The sequence below is a fragment of the Corvus moneduloides genome, chromosome Z (assembly GCF_009650955.1).
Source record: "Corvus moneduloides isolate bCorMon1 chromosome Z, bCorMon1.pri, whole genome shotgun sequence".
Taxonomy (NCBI): Eukaryota; Metazoa; Chordata; class Aves; order Passeriformes; family Corvidae; genus Corvus; species Corvus moneduloides.
The window spans coordinates 54406677-54430811 of NC_045511.1; the positions used below are offsets into that span (position 1 = coordinate 54406677).

The following is a 24135-nucleotide window of genomic DNA, read 5'->3' on the forward strand; positions in this document are numbered from 1 at the left end:
CTCTGAAAATATATTCATGTTCAATTGATAGAATTTTTTGAACAAAGAGGAGAAATTAATTTCTATACAGCTGATCTAGTGTTATCTGTTCTCCCTAAAAAGAGGTGACTTCACAGTCAGTATAAAAACGAATTAGTAACAAAAGAAACCATATTTTACACATTATATGTGCATATGTATAAAATACAGTTTCAACCAGATGTGGATTTCATCATGTTATATAAAAGGAGCTGTGTATAACTTGAATTTGACTTCATCCTAACAGTATTCCCCTACATCTTCTTGAGGGTTTTTTATGCTTCATATTGATGTATCAGAAGATGTTGTAGGCTGCTGACTTTTCTACAGAATTAATCTTAACTTTGATCTCTTTTATCATACTGTGCAGGAGTTCTGAAGAGAGCTAGTGGGGAGCTTTTAATAGGAGAAACTAGAGCAAATGAAACCAGCGTGCTTCCTGAACAGTTACTTCAGGTAGAAGAGGTGAGTATGAAAAGAGTCTTACACTTTGTATGGGATTTTCTTTTGTGTGTGTCTCCACTGTAGACTTTTGCCATGTTCATTATAAACACCTATTGCCATAGTTTTATTGCTTCAGCTACTGTGATTACTTTTATGCGCAAAGTTTCAGTTAAGATGGAATGAAATCTCATGGCATTCAAAGAAGTGGTTGGTATTTAATATTTAATAACAGAAAAAATGTAAGTGTAAGATGCCTCGTAACAAAATGGAAAAAAATTTCTAAAATACGATAGCTTTCATAGTATTTTACATATAATCGTAAAGAATCTTAAAGAAAATTTATGAAGTTCTTAGAATTTAATCATAGTGATTCTTCCTATAGGTATAGATACTCATACAATGTCTAGTTTCTTTGATGCCAGCAAACTACTCTGTAATAAGCACTATGCTTTGTAGAATGTACATACAAGATTAAGTTTTTATCTGGCTCCCATTTACTACAAAACCCATTTTTATTGTTGATTTTATGGCACCTAAATGCTCCAACAAGTCTGGTATTTTCTGATAGTGGAATTTAATTTCTTAATGGCTCTATTATAATGCTAAATTTTTTTTTAAAATGTGATTTGGATTGGTGTGTGAGACTAATGTTCTTATGTGTAACAAAGCAGAATATTTTGGGTAGATTGGGATGTACTTGTGATGCCTTTTCCTGGTCTTAAAATCAAGAGTCAAACACGGTTAGAAGGGGAAAAGGGATTTTACCTTGGTATTTACTTTAAGGATCCTTAGGTGCACTAAGTCTAAGTCAAATGCACCGAAATGCACACTGCAATGCGCCCTACACAAAAGATCTGGTATAACATTATAGGTTTTACTAATTAGCATATCTATCAAAGATTCCCCAATGAGAGGCTCAAATGAGCTCCCCTCCCCAAGGAACCTTCCCCCTGCCTGGTTCTATCTTAGTTTACAGAATGTGTTCTGGAGAGGACCTTGGGGTCTGGGGCACATTGATTTTTAACTACGAAGCTTCTAAGATGTTTAGTCTCCTAGCTGAACAAACAAGTCCAAGAATGTAGGCTAAAAACCACTAAGAATACAGAAGTTGTAACAAAGGTATAACAGGGGTATAAAAGAAAAGGCAAAAAATCATCATGGCATCACTTGATCCCTACCAAAAAATGGGGAAGTGCAAAAGTGTGTCCGTGGGGGCTGTCTCTGTGCTTACAGGAGCTGAATGCTGCTAGTGGAGAAAGGGAAAGGAAGGAGGATACAGCTTCTAAACTGAAGTAAACTGGAAGGGCTTAACTTTGTAGCCTTTCTTTCTCTTCCAATTTGGTATTATAGTGCAAGAATAGTTAGGAATCTGTCTTTCCTATTCTCCTACTGTGCCCTCATGGTGGAGATATTTACTGAACACCATCTCATGTCATTAAAATATGTCTCTTGAAGTGGTGCAATTCTCAACTGGCCACTTCTGCGAAGGTTTAAGTCTGATTAAGATTTAGAGCAATGATTGAGATTTAAGAGCAATGCAAACTCAGATAAGTCGAAAAGTAATCATGCTCTACCATGTCTACTTCTAGCAGCTATTGCACTTAGATGACTTCAGAAGTCTCTGTTTGAAGAAGGCAAGGAACTGATGTAAACCACAGTAAAAGCCAGTGTTGCCCAAAAACTACAAATCTCTATTTAAACATTTTAATCTTTGCTAAATCCAGTTCTAGAAAAGCGAAGTACAGTGTGGCTGTGTTAAAACCAGCTTCTCTTAAGTGTTTTCCATTGAGATTCATGGTTAGTAACTTCCAGTTGTTACCTTGCAGTGAAAATTATTACAGGGTATACATTGCTAGATTACTTGTTTTGCTATTGAAAATGTCTATAAATTCTTTTGACTTTGTTAAGTAGATTCTGTTAAAGATTACAAATCAAGTAAAGATGAAGTATGTTTTTTTAAAAGTTATCTTGTTTAAATAGGAATTTTTTTCTTAAAAATTTTATGACAAGTTTAATGTTGTTAAGCATGTTTTTGTTGAGTGTAAACACTGCTTTTCAATGCTAGTGGACTATATTTTAAATTCTTTAAATTAATTTTAAAATATGACAGTGCCCTGTAATTTAATTATAGATGTGCATTTAATTTTCAGACAATATTAACATTCAGTAATGACTTCTGATTGATTTAATTTTAATATGTATTTCAGCCTGTTCTACTAAATTTTGGCTGGAGAAATGCTTTTAAAGACCTGTCTTCTTCTGTGGCTCACTGTATAACAATAGCAATTGAGGATTTTTCATCTAAAATTCTTCAACATGAGCAGAAAGAAGAGTTTTCAGCTGCAGGCTGTGCAATGAGTCTTGTAAACAACCAGCAAATGAGGGAGTCCTGCAGAGCAGTCCAACAGGAGGAGCAACCAAAACGAATTGCTAAGGCAGGTATCAAAAGATCTGAAGTTTGAAGGGAGACAGAATGCCAAGGCTGTTTGCCATCTACACTTTGAAGTACTTACAGTACTATTAATATTCTATATCTTATATAAATGGAATTAAGAAGAAAGTGAGAGGCATTACAATGTGAAGCTGTAGAGAGCTTTATACAAGAGCCCATAGTTTGTACTTGAAAGAATTCACTTTTAAACTTCACTGGCATTATTTTTTTCAGCCAAAAAGTTCTAACACATTCTGATTAGTATCTGCTCTGTTACCAAGTGATTCGATGGGAAAATGTCGAAAGCTTTGAAATACAGCTATAAAGGGATTTCCTGTATTCATATCATTAGGCATGCCATTCAACTAATTGGCATAACCAGTAATAAAGCCAATTTAGAGTTATTTGATTTGGCTGAAAGGTCATTTATTTATTAAATTCTTTTTGCAAGGAAAGGTATGTTTGAAAGACATTCTTTAGTAAGCTTTGCAACTATTCTAGCAGATTTGGAATGCTGTTAATGAATGTCCGCTTGAAATAACCCTGATTTGGGATATAATTTTAGGGAGATCAATGTATGAATTTATTAAGAGATGACATGTTTGTTTCCAAATCTGGTGCTGAGAGTCGTGCCGGGAATCTGGTGTTTGTGTATTTTTCAAAATGAATTAGTTTAGAAAATTATCCTTATGTACAAGGAATTAACCTTGTGCTTTGAATGTGCATTTAGTGACATCAAAACCAAATGAAGGCATTACTGGCATGAGATGGTTTTAATATTTCCCCTAGTGTAGAATATGCAGCTTTAAAGCAAGAAGGAAAGAAAGAATATTTAATTTACTTTAAAGGAACATTACTCCTCTGTTTAAGAGATTAAAATGTTTGTAAACTGATTAAATATATTTATGTTTCATGCCAGTTTCATTATTCAAGAATCTGACCTTAGTGTGTATAAATTAAGCAGTGCTGTCAGAATGCAAATAACTTGGTGCCACATTTATTTCTCTCAGTTTTGTTCTGACATCATGGAAGAACTCGACACATTGCTTCCATTGGCTCTGGCCTGCAGAGATGATTCTCTTCAGGAAATTAGATCAAACTTTCTAGAGGCCTGCAGCAAAGTGGCAACAGCTGTTCTGGCAAGACTAGAGGAGAAAAGCAAAGGTGTTCCCTTGAAGGCTCCCCTGCAAGACCTGTATGCGTCCCTTTCCACAGCGATCTATGTCTTTCAACATTTTACAATGTATAGCAGTTTAATGGGAGAAACAAGCAAAAAGTATGTCCTTTTTACTTAAAATGTTTAATTCAAACATAAATAATAAGAGACTTCATTCCATTTTGGTGATACAGTATGGTGGTAGTTTTCCAAATTGCATCGTATTTTTTAGCACATGCAGTATGTGTACTATTTATGGAAATACTTGAATCACCATGATAGTCTAAAGCAGCCATTGCAAAACAAATTATTTATGTGTAAGATCTGCATTTGATTTGCAGATCAATATTTTTTAACTATTAACTTTGAGAAAATAGGATTGTCCAGGGAACTGAATGTACTCTGCTGTCATATAAATAAAGTGCTAAGGCCTTGATTTCCTTTTCTGACCTTTGCAATGCATAATTTGCATAAGATCTGATTTATTAGCACATAACAATCTTAGAGGACAATATAAAAATACATTTCTGTGTTTTTTCCTTACGCCATCTGTATTCAGACATGTAAAGAAATACATACATGGTAGTTTTAGAATTTAGTTTATTATTACATGCAGAATAAAAATTAGAAAAGATATGAAGTAGGAGTGTAAAGTCAAAGACAGTGTTTGATCTGGCAGGCAGTATAACTGCACTTGCTCTTAGGAGATTTTGACTTAAGGTACTAGGAGTCTCTTTACTGGTCCACATGTTTCTAGCCATGTGCAATTTGGAAGTAGAAACGGTGCTTTTGGGGTGGGACCATGAACCAGCACAATTTCTAAGGAATGTATGATTTCTAAGTGGTTATATGCACAGTTGAGCTACTTTCCCTCCGATGTTTTACTGTCTCCCGCATGAGGTGTATCTTTGTGAGTGGGAAGTCTGAGCCAAAATACTGCTCAATAATTCTACTTAGGTGTATTATCAAAGAGTTTTAATACATCTCTACCAAAAGCAATCTCTGTACTCTGTGCTTATGTTTTCTTTATCACACTCAGTGCTGATGTAATAATTGATGATGCAAGTATGCTGCAACACTGAAACTCCCAAGTAGGTGAATGGCAAATTTACTTGTCTCAGAAAATAAGATGAAGTCATTTATTTCTCAGTGATTGGTTAAATGAGAATTTATAGACAAGCAGACATATTTTTAAAAGTTTTGAAACAAAAAGTTGCAAAACTGAATGCTAGGTTCAGACTACAGGACCAAGAGGAAATGAATGATTGATACCTACTAATCAAAACTATTTGCAGTGCTAGGGATTGTTACCTCCTAGTGCACAGCCTTTCAATCATTGTCTCTTTAATCATTCTCTCCGAACAGACCCCTGTTCCTAGTGCCTGTCCAACAATATCAGGAATTCATCGACATTCTCCAGTTTCAAGTTACAAACTACTGCGTCAGAGTTTGTGCTACAAGCATTTTACAGGATGCTGAGAGCCACTACTGGGATGACTGCAAAGCTTTTTATGAGGTGTGAGGTTAAGTTTACTATGCCTCCCTTTTATAAAATGTGTTTTAGTGGTTGCCAGCCCTCTGAAATCAGAAGCATGAGATCAGCATTGTTTTTACATAAGTATTATTGGAATTTACTCTTTTGAAATATCTCTTATTGCAGGCAAGTGTCTCTCTAGAAATTATGTAGGAAAACCTAGTCATTTAAAGATGAGATAGGTTGTTACCGTGAAGTGTTTGTGTCATTTACTTCATAAACTATTTATTGTGTGTCAAGACATTTATATAGAACTCACTAAAGAGACACAATCATTAATCTCTAAGAACTTAACACTTCTTTTAGAAAGTATAACGTATGAAAATTTTTTTCTGGGAAATTTTTTATCTGATTCTTTGATATTTTATTATCAATTGCTTCCCCTTATTACTTTTTGTGTATAAAGGGTGTAACAAAGAAAGATGGTCACTATAGCTACCTTAAGTGTTCAACAATATATTTTTGAAATAACCAGTGCCATTTCACCTGCATTTTGAAGTCACAGGTCTGATCTATAGCTATAATCCTAATGATTCTATGAAAAAATAAAAGCTGGCGGAATTATGTTCATTTATTGGAATTTTTTTTTCCTTCATCATAATTAAATACAAACATAGGTTAATATACACTGTTGAAATTATTTTCACTTAATTTCAGGGTGAAGTATTATATGGGTTTTTTAACAAAAATAACTGAGATCTCTTGGAGACAAAGTCTTGTCCTTCCTTCTATCATTTTCTGTGTGAGACAATTAGTGTGTTCTGTTAAGCATTTTCTAGAATTCTTGCATGAGAGAAAATTCTGTCTGATACATGTAATCTACAGATGTAGTATAAGAAGCTGCTGAGTCAGTGACAAAATCTCTGCTGGATAGGGCATGCAGACCATGGAGTAGTAATCTATCAAAATGTCCATCCCTCAAAGACAAGTAAATAAACATTTCAGTTTTGTATGAATGGAACCCCAGATGATTAGGTAAGAAATGCAGTGGGTTTTGGCAACTGATGAATCATGATATGATCTTCCTTGTCTGTAGTCCCTATGGTGCTGTGTCCTGTTTATTGGTGACCCAGTAACTTCACCATGGAGAATTAGTTGTCTGACAAAAAATATGGAGTAGCTAAACAGTTCTGTCATTACTGAACAGAACTGGTGTGTGCAGGAAGGAATGAGGAAAACTGGTGTCTCAACTCTCTATGTTTGCAGGATTTGAGGTAAAAAGTATGTAATTTTACATCATCACTCTTGTCTTCTTACTGGGTCATGTCTTCTTACTGAGCCCAAGGGTGGCCCATGATCTATTCTGAGTGCCTTCAGGAGCTGTGCAGCTGAGCAGATGTTACGTCAATTGACCTCTTATAGGCATCCTAAATGGAAGAGATTGGTTTAAGATCTATTGCTTGTTACAAAGATGACTCCCTACTGAAACTTCCAGCAGTGAGAGGTGGCTTCTTCCAACATATGAGCTCAGCAGGAGGCGTGTGCCACTGGGCCAGCTCTCCAGATTATGTTTTTGAATGAAGCTCTTAGTGTAGCAGACATCTGCTGTAGCTGTGGGAACTTATGTTTTCTAACAGTCAAAGAATAAAGAATTGTCTGTTCAAAGATAATACTGAGTGGCTTATGTAATAAAGCACAGCTGCTTGTTTCCTGGTATATAAGCTAAATAAAAGCTCACATCTGTTTTTATTATATGAAGCCTGCAGAAACAGCAGATACTTATCAGTGGAGTTGTCTAGAAATGGCAACAAATAGAAACACAGGTCAGAAAAGGGGAGTGAATCTCATTTAAATCTTCAGTGATATTGTTGCTTCTGCAGTGGAGGTACAATACTAAAAAGGGGGAAAAGAGCTATTACTTAAATAAACCAAATCAGAGAAAGTGAAACAAGTTGTGTTTATAATTACAAAGTTAAAAAGTAAAAGTTGTTGACTTTCAGTAATGTAAAAGAATAAACAACCTATGTAAAGAAGTCAATTTAGAATTGTATTTTTGGTTGCTAAATCTGCAGGGGTTTTGAAAATTTTTAGATTTATTTTTTAAATAAAGATAGGGCCAAAATAAATTGGCTTCCATTAGGCATTCAGACTAATTATTTTTTATCTGGTAGTTTTATTTTGTAACAGTTGAAATGCTTTTGCAAAGAAAGGGAAATCTCAGTAAAATGTAAGGTAGGGTTAGGGTCTTACTTATGGATAGCTTTTACTTGAAGGTACCCTAAGAGTAATCATCTAAAACCCCAGGCATCTAGAAACATAGTAACATTCAAGTTATTCAAAATTATGAAGCTATGAGTTGTGTTATGAATTCAACTTTCAGATTCTTATTGTATTTCCATGTATCATGCAATAATATTGTAATTTTATTTCATATAAGAAAAACAGGAAAATATTTTAATAAGTGCATTATTTTATTATATAAATTTTTTGGCCAATGTAATACAATCCCATTTTGACAGTATGGAAACACGTATCAAGTGCTTGGTAACAAAATACCAGAGGGATAATTTTTCTTTGTTTGCCTATTGAAATATGATGCTTATGGTTATATGTACAAAGAATAGTCATATGATTTTCTTTTGAAAGTCAGTCCTATTACAATTTTATCTTCTGCATTAGTGAAACCTGTAAAAGTGGATGCTCTAATTATTTGTTTTTCTTCTTTTTTTTCTAAATGAAATACCAGCAATGACTATACCTCAGCCATAAATTCAATGACAAGAGCAGTGGTCACAAGCTGGTTTATTTTGTTCTTTGTCATAATTTGCCACTTTTTAATATAAAATGCACTTCAAATATTGTGTGAGAGAACAAACAAATAGTGACAACTTCCAATAATCTGCTAATGTTTATGCTAATGTATTTAAAAAGAAGCCAGATTATTATTACTTTTATTTTTATTGTTAAATAATGCCTATAAAACTCTAAAAGCATTTTAAAAATTGTGGGGTTATTTTATGCTTCAGATAATGCTAAAATATCAACAAATTCTTAAAATATTTCTCAGTTCTTTTGGGATGTTGGAACTGAAGATTGAAGTCTCTGTTCTCAAAAAGCTTCATGATAATGCTATTCTGAGTAGGTATTAGTTGAAATATTTAAATGTGAGTTTTCCTGTGTACTTTATAGAAATATTATGGATTAACTGCTGTGATTTTGACTCCTTTGTATTTTTTTCTGTGTCTTAATGGGTTAGATCTATTTAGACAATATTGATGCCAGTGCTGATTCCTTCCCGGAAAATGTTTGATTTCAATACATTAAAATTACAAGAGGCACAAATAGCTTAGTAAAAAATTCTGGGCATCTCTTATTACGGGTGTAAGAGTTCAACTGTTCTTTTTACTTCTTTTCTTGCATATTTTTTGTATATAACCAAGGTTTTATAATCATGGTTATGTGTAGCATTTATGAATCTGGGTAAATACATATGCTTAAGTAATTTAAATAATTATTTTTTTTGCAGACAAAGGAGCTGCTATGTTAAGTTTGTCTGACTATTCTGGTGGGTACAGAATACTGCCTATGTTTTTAAACTAAACTTACAACACTATGAGTTTTGAAAATAGGTTAATTGAAGATATAAGTTTTCAAACGCTGTGGTTTGATTTTGTGGCAGAACTGTAGTTTTGTGACTGAAATGCAACATTTGCTTGCAAATATAGATGTCTCACATCTTTTCAAGGACCCTTTGTCGGTCATGATATTCCTGAATCTCTTTAGCTATTTCCTTTCAGATTGAATTGTTAGACCTACAGGAGTTAAATTGACAATTTAGAAGGTGTGTTTTTGTTATTTAATGTGTGGTGGTTTTGATAGGGGGAAAGATGCTCATTCTCTGTCCAGATGTGGCATTACTTCTGCTGTGCTCTTCATCATGATCTATGGACTATTCTACCTCCAAAGACAGCCCAAGAGATTCTTACAGAGGTACTAGAGCGATCTTTGGATATTCTATCCTCCAGATATTGTCAGGTGTGTCCCAGTTACAAAAGAACACTACAAATCAGGTAATGGTTGTATATTTCCTGCACCATTTTAATGGAAAAATAAGTAAATGCTAGTTTTCTGTTATTCACTGCTTTGATTCAAATTTAAATGTTAATGAACAACGCGGAGGGGATAGACCAAATCTATGCATTTTGATGTTCATTTTAATAAAATATATTTTGTATATTTAAGTATATTTAGTAGTTATATTGCATACTGGGCAGAATCGAAGGCCTCTTTCAATTCTCTGTGAAATTGTTCCATAAACTGCTTGATTGGTTTGAAAGCCTCACAATGGAAGTGCATTGAGGATTGGGGATGCATCCAAAGATGTGGACAAAATTGGCACCATCAGGATTTGAAATCAAGCTGTTGATTCATTAAGAAAACTTAATGTATTCCAGTAGAGTTTGGTTTTTATAGGGCTTTTCAAATGGAAGAGCTACAAGGCCACATCAAAACATTTATCAGAATAATGCCAGTGGTGTAGAAAGAGAGAGGAGAAAGATGCTACTCCTTTTTCTGTCACTTTAGGAAATAAGAAATTGAAGTTCTTCTTGTAGCAATTCTTATGTTTTGCCAAAGAGGAGGGTCTTTTTGAGAAATACTGATGTAGGTGTCTTCAAATAGAAGTTTACCCTACCTTTATCCTTTCTATCCAGTATCTTGTTTTACTGAATAAATAGGTGTATTTGTCACAACAGGATCACACAGAATTACAGAATGGGTGAGATTGGAAGGGACCACAATGGGTCATCTGGTCCAACCTCCCTGCTCAAGTAGGGTTGTCCCAGAGTACAAGCAAGTACAAGTACTCAGCACAAGACTGAGTCCAGACAGCTTTTAGATGCCTCCAGTGAGGGAGAATCCACAACCTCTCTGGGCACTCTGTTCCAGTACTTGGTCACCCACGCAGTAAGGAAGCTCTTCCTCGTATTTGTGTGGAACTTCCTGTGCACCAGTTTCTGACCATTGAATTTTGTCTATTGCACAGCACCACTGAGAAGAGTTAAAGGGTTTGTAATTTTTAGAGGGTTAGAGACACTAAGCAGATACATGTTCTGTGTGAGCTAAGAGTTACATGCTGTCATCTCAAGTTTTATTATGGAAAATATTGTCGTGGAAGCTCAAGTAACTTGCACAAGATCACATTGTTGAAATGGGTAGAAAAACCCCAAAGTTTTATTCTATATGCCTGTTGTGTGCTCTATTCCTGCACTAACTTACTGTGATCAGGTTCTTCTATATCTTTTGGTACAGAGAGGTTTTCTGAAAACTTTAGTGGAATTTTTTTTGGGGAAAAAAATGCCCTGAAATATGAAAAGTACAGTATTACTTAAATGTTGTATTAGTCAATTCTATATGAATTTACTTCAAATTACTGAACAAGAAAGAACTTTTTACATTATCATTTTGTAGAAAAGTTGTATATTCAATAAGGTGATTCTTGAATTTTTCACTAAGTAAATTGAACTATCCAGTCATGAATAAGTGAAAAAAAAATTACTCAATATAATTCAATATATTTTTATCACAGAGGCTTTACATATTTTTTAATAATGTTATAGTTAGTGAAGGTATCTTTTCTCCCAATGAAATGATAGAGAACTGATGTGTAATATGGACAAATGTCTGTTTATGTGTGTTTGCCTAAATTTTTAAAAAATAACTTGATCCTTGAAATTGCATATGATCACATGTGCATCCATGGCTTTTAGGTGCTTAAGTAGTTTTTTAAGGCCCAACCTCATACATCCCATATTTTTTGTGTTATTCACATGTTTCCTATGTATTGTATGTCAGCGTAGTCTTGTGAGATTATGTCGTTGTTCTTGCTGTTGTTCAGGCCAATGATGCATGATGCCTTGCTAGCCAGTATCAACAGGCAACAGATGACTGACTCAGAAATGTTCCACATTATAATATGTTGTACGGAGTTAGTTTTGCAAATTGAAGATTAAGTTCCTTTGTTCCTATTTTTTGCCCCATCAGGATTTGAAAATAGTATGTAGATTTTAATTATAAGAAAACAAAATTTAAATTTATTTACTTGTAATTTAGAAAGTAAATTGCTCTTGCCTAGTGACATTTCCAAATCTTTTAAGTCTTCTTTTTACTGGTTTCAGTAACAACTTGTCTGTGGAATAGTTGATTTTTTACAGCGTAGTGGATGCAGACTTCCTGTATCACTGAAGAGGAAATTTAAAGTCCATGCTATGATTTTGGTGGTTTATCTTGTCAGAGGAAATGTCTGTTTAATTGAAATTTACAACTATCCAGATGTCCTAAGTAATGTTATTCTTGGGGCTTTTTTTGTCTACAGAATTGATATTGCAGCAATTTTGATGTCCACTGAAGACATGCTCTGGTCAATTTGTAGTTCTGTGCAAAAGTTTCTGAATCCACACAAAGACAGAGATCTCAAGATCTGTAAAATCCATAGCCACTGCAATAGTCTGATCTCTGTGCTGGCTATTTTGACTTCACCACTGAAGAATTTGTATGAGTGAGTATGAAATAAACATTCAATTTGAGATAAAATTGCTTATTGAACTTACATGGATTGATCTACAAGATGAATTTTTGTGTTGAAATCAGATGCAGTGCATAGTATTTGCACATTTTAATGGTTTTTGACTATTTCTCAATTTGATCCTGGACTTATTTTCGTGATCTTACCTAAAGCCCAGTTATATCCGCTGGGATTTTATTAGCTTTGGATCAAACTCCTGTGCTGTATATTTTTTTTTCTGTTAATAACATAGACCACAGTGAATGTCTGGATTGATTTCCTCTGTGACAAAACCAGTAGAATTTAATTAATAATTACTGTCCCAAATTTGCAATTTATTTTTCAGTTAGGACAGATTTATTTTGAAATACAGTCTTACTTATCTAAAAACATTTAGTACTGTGCTACCAAAGACTTTGGCAGGGTTTTCAAGAACTTAGTAATTCATCAACTGGAAAAAAATCATTTTACTAGCTCAGATTATCTACTTTAAGCTTCTGGCTAAATCAGAATGTTCCATTGTCATCTCATAATATTTCTAGAAGTACTGGAATGTAAAGGTAATTTACTGAAATGATCATCTGGTTACATGACTGGCATACTTCAACAAATATAGTTAAAAGAGTAAGAATATAGAATGCCTGTATTTATAAAATCATGTCTTCTCAAGTCACAACTGTAAGGAAAAGGACATTTAACTTGCACTGAAATTGGGTCTGAGTCTTTTGTTACTAAAATTCTGCTGTAAATTTGGTGTAAGAGACAATACAAAGTGAGATCACAAATTCAAAAAAGAGGAGCAACAAAACCCCAAGCTAATGAAGCCACATCCTATTCAGCTGGCTTTTACTTCATTATTCTAGGTAGTACTAGGGTGGCGACCTCCTGCATATAAGCTTCTTTAACTAAAATTTTTTTGTCATATGTGGTCTCATTTTAATATTTGTGGGCTCTAAAGAATATGCAAAAGTGAATTGTAACTGGATGTTTGATCTCATAGAACACAGGCTTATGAATAGATAGCAATTTAGAAGGTGACTCAGGAACAGATTAGGTGGTCCTGCTGTGGCAGTAGTAATGGAGGCAGGAAAGGACATTGCAGTAGCTGTAACTGCTTCTACTGTCAGTTTTGACATTTCACCTTTCTTTTATGAAAGCCCTTAGAATGATGGACCAAAATAAATATGCAGTATAATTTGTTCCTTTTAGTGATTCTAGTCTCTTCCACTGATCAATATTGTTTCCGTATTTATCTATACATACCATGACAGAAAATTTTGTGCTTACTGGAGAGCTCACGGAGTTTCAGAACAAAGTATCAATGAAAAACTTGTTTTTTATTTTATGTAAAATGCTGCAGGTAAACAACTTGGTCACATAGCTTTCATAGTTAGGGTTATGAATTTCATTACCTGAATTTGCTTGTCTGGTGATCAAAAACTTGACATGTGCAGAATGTAGCAGCTCATTTAATTTACTACAAAGTCCTGTGCAAATCACCATCAAAATACGGCAGCTTTGTTTAAAAAAAATACAAAAAAGTGTCATATTTTATTCTATAGTTACAAAAATAATATTAACAATGAAGACCATTTATATATAGATGATGTATGTTTTAGAGTAAGTAAAATAGGATTTTTAAAAATGAACTTGTATTCAGAACTTGTGTTTTCACAATCTGTGAGGTCCCTTCATCAAAACAATTTTTTTATATTGTATGTTTAATTGCAGCCAATATTTGTCAGGTAACCTAACCCAGTGTCCAGAGTACAAAGAAAAAAGTGGTTTAGCCAATCAGCTTCTTAAATTACTATATCCAGTTGGAAACAATTTGATATAATGAATTTTATGTATTCTACCTAGGTCCATTGTTTACTGGGGTGTGCATAGTTCATCACATTAAGAATCTATCAATAACAAATCTTAAAGCTATCCTGCTTTTAAAGGAATCTTTCATCAATTCTCTGTGCAATTATATTGTATAATCACAAATTCTGTCTGACTCTATATCTTTCAAATCTTTGGTAAAATTACCTGTGAAAAAAAGGTTTTTGTTTTAAATCAATCATGCTCTCTTTTGGTACTGGAAGTTTTCCCTTAAGTGACTAAATGTCAATTAATCTCTAGACTTCTCAGGAAAGTTCTGTGTAATCATAAATGTGGCAATGACAGAACATTGTTTTCCAGGAGTTGTGTAATAATACGACTGGCTCATTTTTAGCTTACTAGAGAGACTATTCACTGCTGCTTAAGGGAACTAAAATTATTCAAATTTCTTAATTATTTTGTGGAAATTGAACAAAACAGTAATGATGCTGAAAAATTAATAGTATCTTTAACTTCAAATAAGGTGATTCTGGTATATGTTCTCTCATTCCTAATTTTCTGATCTAGAATTTCTTTTCTGTGTGACAAGTTTTCTTAGATCTGGTCCAAAATTCACCTGTGAATCTTGGGTCATCTGGTTTTAATACTTGCTTTTCTGTGCTTCATTTTTCTGCACCCTTCTGTGGCCTTCCCGAAGTATCTTTAGCATAATGTAAATGCTGCTTGGAAAGGACTACTGGAGGTTGTCTAATCTAGCCTCCTTCTCAAAGCAGAACCATCACCAAGAGCAGTCGAACATGACTGTGTTTGACTGACACAACTTTTTTGAAGCCTGCTCCACAGCTGCCATACCTTAGTGCAAAGTATTGCCTAATATCTAGTGTGAGCCTTCAAAGCTGCTGGCTATAACTTGCTGTATCACATCAGCCCCTGCTGAGAAAAGTTAAGTCAGTGTTGTCTTTGTTATTACTCTTTGGGTCGTTGTAGGCTGCCATTAGGTGAACTGACACTTTCAAGCCACCACTTCACCAGAGTGAAGGAGTCTAGGGCCTTCAAACATTTCTTATAGATGATTCAATTAAGTCTTTTTCAGTTTCTGCACATTCTCCTTGAACTGTAGGCCCAAGAGCTGGACAAAATATTTTCGGTAAGGCTTAAACTGTTGCCAAGCAGATGAGGTAAATCACTGTCTTTTGTTTTAGTTGCTGTGCCCCTCCTAATGCAGCCCAGTGTGCAGTTCACATTTTTTCTACTGAAAATATACTATTGCCTTGTCTTCAACACCCTGCTTCCCATAAGCCTCAGGTCTGTGGTTGGGCAGGGTGGCACTCAGACAAGTAAGGTCTAGTTAGCCCCAGCCTAGGTTATTGTAATTCTCTTGCTGAAGTAAACAGTTGCTCTTTACCTCAGTCAACTTTGTGAATTCCTTTGATCCAGTCATCCATGAGTAGGCACTCAGCTGTTGTGTTAACTACTGTGTCCACTTACCCCAGTTTAGTGTCCCCTGAAAATGTCCTAAACATCTGTTCTCTGTCTGCTTTTGTCCACGTTGTCGAGGACCTGTTGAACAATGAGTCTCTAGAATGTGCTCCCCAAATCTACTAAGTGTTACTATTTTCTTGCTGCTTACTCAAACCTCTGAAATAAGAGGAGCTTCATACTTCTGAATTTCCAGTCATCACTGTCTTATTCAGTGATGAGATTGTTGTCAGTTACTCAGGTCTAGTAGCTGGGGTTTTGTGTAATGGATCACACAGTTTCCGTGCTGCCTATGAATACACGGGAGAATCCAATGCCGCAGTTCACTCAGAGTAGTAAATTATCCGGGCCTCAAAGCAGAGACTGTCTTCTGCATCAGGTTGAGGGTTGCTCAGTTTGGAGCAGATCTATTCTTGTGCTTTTTCTGATATTCTTTAGTCTTTTGTACTAAGTAGGCGATAATAGTCTGTAAAGGAAGAACATAAAGAATAAGGTGGATGTACCTTTTTGTGATTTCATGCTATGAATTGTTATGTCTTACTTTCTCAACAAGAAGTCAGGTAAATTATTTAAATGTTGAGAGAAGTATTTAGAGATTGGCAAAATTACTCTCTATTGTTGTAAATTTAATGTCATTCAATATTAAAGACTGAAAACGTTTCTCTTTAATATATGAGTTTTAACTCATGAAGTTGCTTTTTAGTAATGTAATCAAATGTTTCAGTAATCTCTCTCCTTACGCAGAGAGAATTGTAGGAAGACTACAAGGAAATACCATTAGGATGCATCTTGTTGGCATCTCATTTCTTCACATCTGCACTCAGGCTTACAGAATCAATTCTCACCTTGTCATACTCTACTGAAGAATAAAACCACTCTAACTTGAAATCTTGCTTTGGTATTAAATCTGCTATCTGCTGCTTTGAGATAATAGGCAGCTGCTTTAGCGTAACTTGAAGCTAAAATAAATGTCCTGCTAGCTATTATTACACGTCTATCAGAAGAGTAGTTGAGTTCAACAGTCTGGCGCAGAGTTGGGTTTTCCTGGCAAGAGTTACATAGCCAGCAGTGGACATTAAGAAATGCTGTCATGAGAATTACTGTATTATCATTAGACACTTGGTTTTTTAGTAGTATTTGAAGTTATTCTAGTGTTTAAACAGAGCCTCAGATTATCTCTGTCTCACTTTAAAAATTTCTGTAGAGATTTCATTATAAGCAAATAAGTCAGAATCCAAAAATCTGCCCAGTGCTTCTCCTTAGGATACAGCTAAGAAGACATACTTAACACACTGCTTTAGTCCAGAATTCTCTCAAACAGTTCCTACACAACCAATAGACAAGATGTGGTCTTTTTTTTTAAATTTTAGATTGCTAACCAAATGTATTTATCACACTTTCTTGTAGGATGTTTGCTCTATGCTTTGCTATATCTAGAAAAAAATATTTCAGTGAATGAGAGACAATATTTCTTTTTTAGTTTTATAATACTGAAATTACTGTCCTTAAAATAATTCCTTTTGAGTTAAAGCTCTTCCTTTAGCTATACTAGGATCTCAGCTTTATTTTTAATCTTCAGGTCTTCATGAATTCACAAAGAGCACAAATTCACTGTGCTAATCCTTCTGCTCAGATTTTGTTTACTTAGGATCATTTAGTTGTCTGTAGTAAATTCTTTTTGCTCTTTTTTTCTTTATTAGTGAGACTGATTTCCAAATAAAACAGCCTGTCTTTTGGAGAAGTTCAGAAACTATACAGCTACCTTTCTTGTTGAAAAAGTATAATTTTCTCTCTTCTTTCATCTGGGCAGTGACCTAAAAGACGTGTAACAACAGTTCTGAATTACTTTAGATGAAAGATAAGAAATTCACAGCCAAGTAAGGTGAAATGTAAGGTACTTGTGAAGTGATAATTGTTTGTAGTTGAAGGAAGATGGACGTAACAGACTGGAATTCCTCTCTGCTGGAATTGTATGCAGTGTAAATGAGAATAAAAAGGGAAGAGGCCAAGGGGCATCCATTGCTATCCCACATTATTCAATCCTAGTGGCTGCTAGAAAATTTTACAAATACTTATAATTTATTACTGAACAACAATTAAAGGCAAATATTAAATGATAGAGTCCTGTTCTTACACATATTTGTAATCCTATAATATAATTAATTGATAAAATGTTTCATTTTTCGTATCCGTATATTGTGCCTCTCACATCATTTGAGTAAGTGAAGTATTGCAAAAGGGACAGGAATCTAGTTCTTCTCTAGTTCCTTATATTTGAAAACAAGCAGTATTCCATTTCTCTCAAGCCATTGAAGGTCCAAAGCTTCTGGTTCAAATTTTTGTCCAATTTAATCCAAAGTCTATATGTACTTGCATGTCAGTCAGTATAATTTCAAAAGATACTTTATATATCATTATTATAAAAGTATCTAAAATATGATACATTTGTTATGCAGGAAGAAAAGAGCTGTAGAAATGAATGAAGAGAAATTTGCATTTTGAATGCATCTTCAAACGTAATTTGAAAATGTGCTATATATGAGTAAAAATACAAAGAAAACTTGGATAACAGTTATTAGATACTGAGTTTCAAAGAGTGAAATTAAATAAAATATAGAACTATATTTTTTACAGTACATTAATAGATTTGCAATTATGTGTTTGCATACGTATATTAGTAGTATTTATCATGAGCTATTTTCTGTCTTCTATTCATATAGCAATACTAAGTAGTAGTGATCCAAGGGAATTCTCAGTCTCCCATGTAATTCAGAAGTATTTGGATTCTTTCAGGACATTTCTGGATAATTCTGATGAACATCTTCCTCAAGATTTTTCAGAAGTCTTTTATCATCCATTGCACTGGTTATTTTGCATACCATCATCCTGTTTTTTCTTACTGAAGTGAGTATCAAAAGTTGATTGTTGTAAAAGGATCACCAGATAGTTAGTATTAGTTAAATATTGTTACATTTTGAAAAAGAGTATATCTGAATAAATGTGTAATTAATATTCTGATTTTAAAAAGATATGGAAGCATTTTTTAATTTATTACAGATTTCTCTAATGTTTGAGAGTCTGAAGAAAAGTTGCACTGAAAGCACTGTGTTTTGCTAGTCTATTAATTATGTTTGATATTTGAATTATCTGTAAGGTTTTCTGGCTTTAATTAAAGAGTATATAGTTCTTGACAATACAGAAGTTCAGCATGGCTGATGTTCTGAAGGGGAGATAAAGAATGTATGCCTTTCTGTCTAGGATTGCTGCTAAATAAATATATGGTACATAAATAACTCATTGAAAAATATGCTGCTTGATTGTAGTTCAATTTTTTGGAGATTATTGAATGATTAGAAGCAAAAGCTTAACTTTTCTGTGTCACTGCATATAATGACAAGTTACATAGAAGATACGTGCTACCAGCTGCACTGCTGTTTGCTTTCTAATTTTGAATCTAAAGCACTCCCACACCAGTGTAGATCCTCTCCTAACCCCTTCACCTCCCTGTTTTCTTCTTCAAAATTATTTCCTGAGAGGTTTTCACTCTCCATTTTCACGAAAAGCTGTTTTTGTGAGATGTTACTGTGTTTTCTGAGAAAGTATTTTTATATTTTGGAGGAGTACATTATCAAATGAGTGGTGACCTATTGATGCCCCTTGTGCTTTGAATTTATTACCTCTTTCCTTCTACGCACATTATATTGTACCTTGTATATGAAAATATTTTTGCTATAATTTTTCCCCATGCTACACAAAACATGCTGATCTCTTTCCATAGGCTTCACTCCTAACTGCATGTTATCAATCCTGTTCTCTCCTTCCCTGGTGCCTCTGATGTCTGCTGAACCAGAGCAATATATGTTGTGACTGCATCAAAGTCATGTGCTTCGCTAACTACATGCCAAGCAGAGTTGAATAACTGGTGAATTCAGAATGTGTCCTGCTTGAAATAGTAATTTAAGTTCTTATAAAGCATGAAAGATCATGTGTTTATCAAGCTTCAAGGAACTTTGTCAGTGGCTTTTTAAGTTATGCATGGTTGGAGAGAAAGAAAAAGGAGGGATACAGTAGAGGGAATGACTGCATTAGAAAGGAATCTAGTCATCCATTTCTGGAAAATTTATGCTTCATTAAATTTTCATTGTAGAAAAGACAGTAAGTTTTTTTATGTCCCCATGTAAGGCCAGATCTCAAAATTGAAATTATAGTGCTACTATTATTTTCAAATTATGAGTTTTGGAAGATGATTTCACAAATGAGTACCCTATGCTGTGTAACAGTATGTAAAGGAAATGCTGGTACCATTTCAGACATAATTATCTTTCCTGAGGTGGAATTAAGATAGATTTGAATAAATAGCAGAAAACTATTCCAGAGCTATGTAGTATGCACTTATTTTCCCTGGAAGAAAGGTAATAAAATACACAACTTCTTGATCAGCAAATAGGAAAATGAAAAGTACAAAAGAAAGTACATCTCTGAGAAGATACAGTCAGTGTACCTGTGTGAGAACAGTCCATATATGCAGAGAGAACCTTGTGTACTGTCCTGGTGATAATGAGTGAACAATATTGGTAAAATATTTAATGTTCTCTTTTAACAACACACCTTTCAGCTGCTCAGAAAAAATAAGTGAAGGGTTCTATATCTAATGAGTAATTCTGAGGTGTTCTAGTTTTTTCACTGGCTTTATACTGTGTGAATGAAACTTTTTCTCCCTTCAAATACTGCCTTTAGAGCATTATCAAGACACATTATATTTAAGTATTGCAGCAAACTGTACTTCAGAGCATCCTAATTATTTGTGGATGGTTTTCTTGTTTTACATCTTATATCTAATTAGTATATATGTTCACTGTCCATAACAAAATTGGAAACACAGGCTATTGTATACCTCTCAACTGTGGCCACCTAATTTTTAACTGAAGAGTCTAATCTGTCGTACATGTAGCTACAAAGTATGTAGTCTTTCTAAGCTTGGTATTTCAAAAGAAAGTTTTGATAGTTCCTGAAATTAATTTGTTTACTATGGATTTCCTACGTTGTTTTTCATTGCTGAAAATGGCTACAGTCTGTTTAATTTTATCAGTTTGACTCCAACATCAGTGTCAAGGTTGTTACCATGAATTAGCATATTTACTTGCCTTATAAAATCTTGAGCTTCCTACTTGAGGTTTTCTTTCTGTCTTGAATACAAGCCAAAATAATATGGTTGGTTATCAAACTAAAAAGTTACTGATAATTTATATTACAGTTCCTTTAGTAGTTATTGTGATTCTTCTTTGCCTCATTTGGGGTTTATAATCATACCATTTGCAAATCAAAGGTAGGGTTTTTTTCTTCTTCTGTACAAAACAGGACATTTATATGTGTGATATTTATATGTACTTCACCTTTTGTCACTTTTTATGAGGCTAGTCGTATTTTCACTAGTACTGAGCTATGAGGATGAGAGAACATATGTCTCTCCATATGCACGTTACAAAACTTCTCAGTGCATTTATTGGTGCTAGCTTCATGGCTGTAGGGAATGTCTGCTATATTTTATTTTTCCTCCAAGTGAGTCACACCATTGTACATTTCAGTTTGCAAGATGCTTAAAGAGCCAAGAACTGGTGTATATTACAACATGATAACTTCCCATCTGGTCAATGACAGACAGGGTTTTTTTTTTTGGTTTTTTTTTTTTCAATTCAGATATTCTAAAAATGTCATTTATTTCTATAGGAATTTAAAATATTATTCTTTATAAATATAATTGACCCAACTTGTCACTTATCTTTTAGTTTGAAGGCAATGAGTGACCTTATTAGGTAGGATAGCGTGACATTAAAGGAAGAGAAAAAAATTAAGCTCACCCAAATATTTTAACTGAATTAGTGAAGTGTTGAGTTTGGTGTCAGCCATAGCATTAATTCTACTGTGAAAATATAACTGTTTTAATTTTAACTTTAATTATTAACTTACTGATTAGATTATATATAGGTTATACATGCATTAGATTATATATATAAACCTAATCTTGAACATACAGAAATTAAGATAATTCTTTTAAGAATACAAAGTCCTAATGTTTGATTGCAGTATGTATTTTAAGTATGGAGAATTTACTTTGACTGTGAGTTCTATCAAGACTTAAATGTATACGTGTTTATATTTTTGATAAATATTACTGGAATCCAGTCTGTGCTAATATGCAAATATAATTGTAGAGTCAGTGCTGCACTGTCAGCAATTATATATAAAGTACCGGGTGAAAATCACAAAAGCTGTACATAAGGTTTCCTGGCATAGACATTGCTTCTGAGGTTAGAGGTATTTGCTTAATGTTAAAATTGCAAAGGCTGAGGTGTCTAAAATCTTCCTTTGCTAAAATGACTATTACAGTGGAGTTTTGTCATAATAGTGGGATGTAACGGCCCTGCTGGAGGATGGTTTCCTTAGCTGACTTCAGGGCTGCCCTGCAAGATATGTGGCATACTGGTTTTTCTGTTAATGGAAACACAGATATGTGAGGGACTAAACTAGAAGAGTGTATCAGTCAACATTTTCTTTTCCAGGACTTGTAGGTTTGTATTGAGTATACTGTATAAATGGCAGCCTTGACTCAACAGCGAAATATTTGTGCAGTCATCTAGTTCTTTCATGCGTGCATTCAAGCATAGCTGGGTGGTGGCACATTTGGGTAAGTCAGAGGTTGTAAAATTGTGCAACTTAATGGAGAGGTACGCCTCTGTTAGAACAACCACATGAGCCCATTTTAGTTCTGTCTCAAAAGTTAAAAAGTTATGTCTAAATGCACACAAAGTGTTTGAGCAGATGCATATAAATCCTTCTCTAGTCTGACTGGAAAATTCCAGACTGAAAACCTCCTGATGAAGAGGGTTTTAACTGATGCTGAAGGTGTTTTTTGCATACGTACATAATATTTATACCTGCAGAGTCAATGCCTCAGCCCGTATGAAGTCCTTACAATCATACATGTAAAATTCGTGTGCATAAAAGTTTACGTATGAGCTGCATAAAGTTTCAATGTTAGCAGCTATTGTTGTATGAATTTGTAGCCAAAAAAGTAAACAGAGTGGCTAAACATCAGTTGAAGTTTAATTTTAAAAAAACTTTCAAATTTATAAAAACTTACACATTAAAGAAAAAAAATTATACACAGTCCAATTTTGAAAACTTGTTTTTAAAAGTGTTTCAAGAAGAAAATACTAAATTCAGTAGATGATAAACATTTGGAAGGACAGATTTGTTTGGTTTTTGTTTAACTGTAATGTGAGTTCAATGATTGGTGTTGGGTCATTGGCTGTGTTCAGAGTAAGGCCTGGAATATCATTTGGAAACCTCAATTTTTGCAGAACGTGGAAATCGCAAACAGAAAATAAACTGCAAATGGAATATAAACCGTAATCTCTTTATAAGCTTGTGAATTTGTACTACACTTTCTCACTTCTCCCTGCTGGCAAAATGTTAACCAGTCTATATTTCTCATGGATTTTTCAGGACGTGTAAGACTTGCTCAACCTAAAGTGGAATTTTGCAACCTCTTTGAGCATTTTCAGTGTTTAAATTTAAGAGCTGCATATGCTTCATCAAGGACAGACACTTCAGATCTCTTACTCAACAATTACTGCAATAATAAACTAAAAAATAATACCCTTACATTTATTCAACTGCAGGAAAAAAACCTCCTTTTTGCGTGGTAGGACAGGAAAAATACAGTTCCATGACAGAGATAAACACAGTTTTTTTGTTTCAGATATAACTGTGGCTGACTAACAAATGTCAATTTGCTTTTAACTAGTTGAAATTAAATGTAATTCTTTCTCTGAGCTGCCTTAAAGTAAGGAAGCATGAAAGCATTTTCAGAGTAATCTGGGAAGGATTGACACTTAAGGGAGTTAGTGTCCTGCAATTTAAGGATATTAATTTCATAGATAAAGTAACTGTATTATTCTTTCTGTCTTTATCTTACGTTTTGAAAGGACTCCATCAGCCAGAGAAATGGCCACCCAAGGTCTGCTGAAGCTGCTCTTATCTCAGCCATACTGTAATTTGAACTTGCTTTTGGAAACATTGCTGCATTGTGATTGTCTCTTAGTGAAAATTTTGCTGAGAAGCTCAAGTAAGTATAGATACTGTCAATCCATATAAGAATATCAGTGAGAAAAACAAATTCATTTTTAACTACTTAAATGCTGGAGGAAGGCTGACAGCCATTTTTGGGGGTTAGGTACCCATTTACTTATCAGTAGGATGCTTCTTGAATGGGTAAAAAGATAGAAAAAGTCATCACCTTTTTAGTAAGAATTTGCACTCAATTCGTGTAGTAATAATTTCAAAGCAATGCAATTTGTTAAAATAGGCTGCTGTCATAAATGCAAAAGAGTCAAAATGAATTTGAGCTTAACGGAGCTTTGATACCACAACTACTCTACATAGTTTTTTCAAAAGTGTGGATTATAGTCTAAAAGACCACTTTCAAAATTATATTTGAACAGTGGAAAGCTTCTTAGATGTTTTGTTGAAGTTATTATATGTTTGTCACTGTAGGCATTCTAGAATTACATATATGCTTCTGCTTGTTAATTCATTAATGATGTTTTGAAAGTAGAATAAATAAAATAATGTTTCTACAAATTTTTCTTTGCATTCTGATGGTATTGTGTTTGAAGCAACAAACTTTATCACATCATTCTTTTAATAGTTTGCAGATTAAATGATATTGTTGAATGGTATAA

The 24135-nt window shown here is 34.0% G+C and overlaps 1 protein-coding gene across 6 annotated transcripts in view; it reads left to right on the forward strand.

Annotated features, from left to right (window-relative positions):
- KIAA0825 (KIAA0825 ortholog) overlaps positions 1 to 24135 on the forward strand; it is a 239763-nt gene that overhangs the window by 83975 nt on the left and 131653 nt on the right. For 5 of the 6 annotated variants that reach the window (XM_032095237.1, XM_032095239.1, XM_032095241.1 and 2 more), the window contains 8 exons: positions 389 to 483; positions 2670 to 2897; positions 3904 to 4169; positions 5415 to 5565; positions 9403 to 9593; positions 11897 to 12079; positions 18185 to 18295; positions 23380 to 23519. In XM_032095237.1, coding sequence (XP_031951128.1) covers positions 389 to 483; positions 2670 to 2897; positions 3904 to 4169; positions 5415 to 5565; positions 9403 to 9593; positions 11897 to 12079; positions 18185 to 18295; positions 23380 to 23519 — 1365 coding nt within the window. The remainder of the gene's footprint in view (positions 1 to 388; positions 484 to 2669; positions 2898 to 3903; positions 4170 to 5414; positions 5566 to 9402; positions 9594 to 11896; positions 12080 to 18184; positions 18296 to 23379; positions 23520 to 24135) is intronic. The other variant, XM_032095242.1, reaches the window with a different exon arrangement.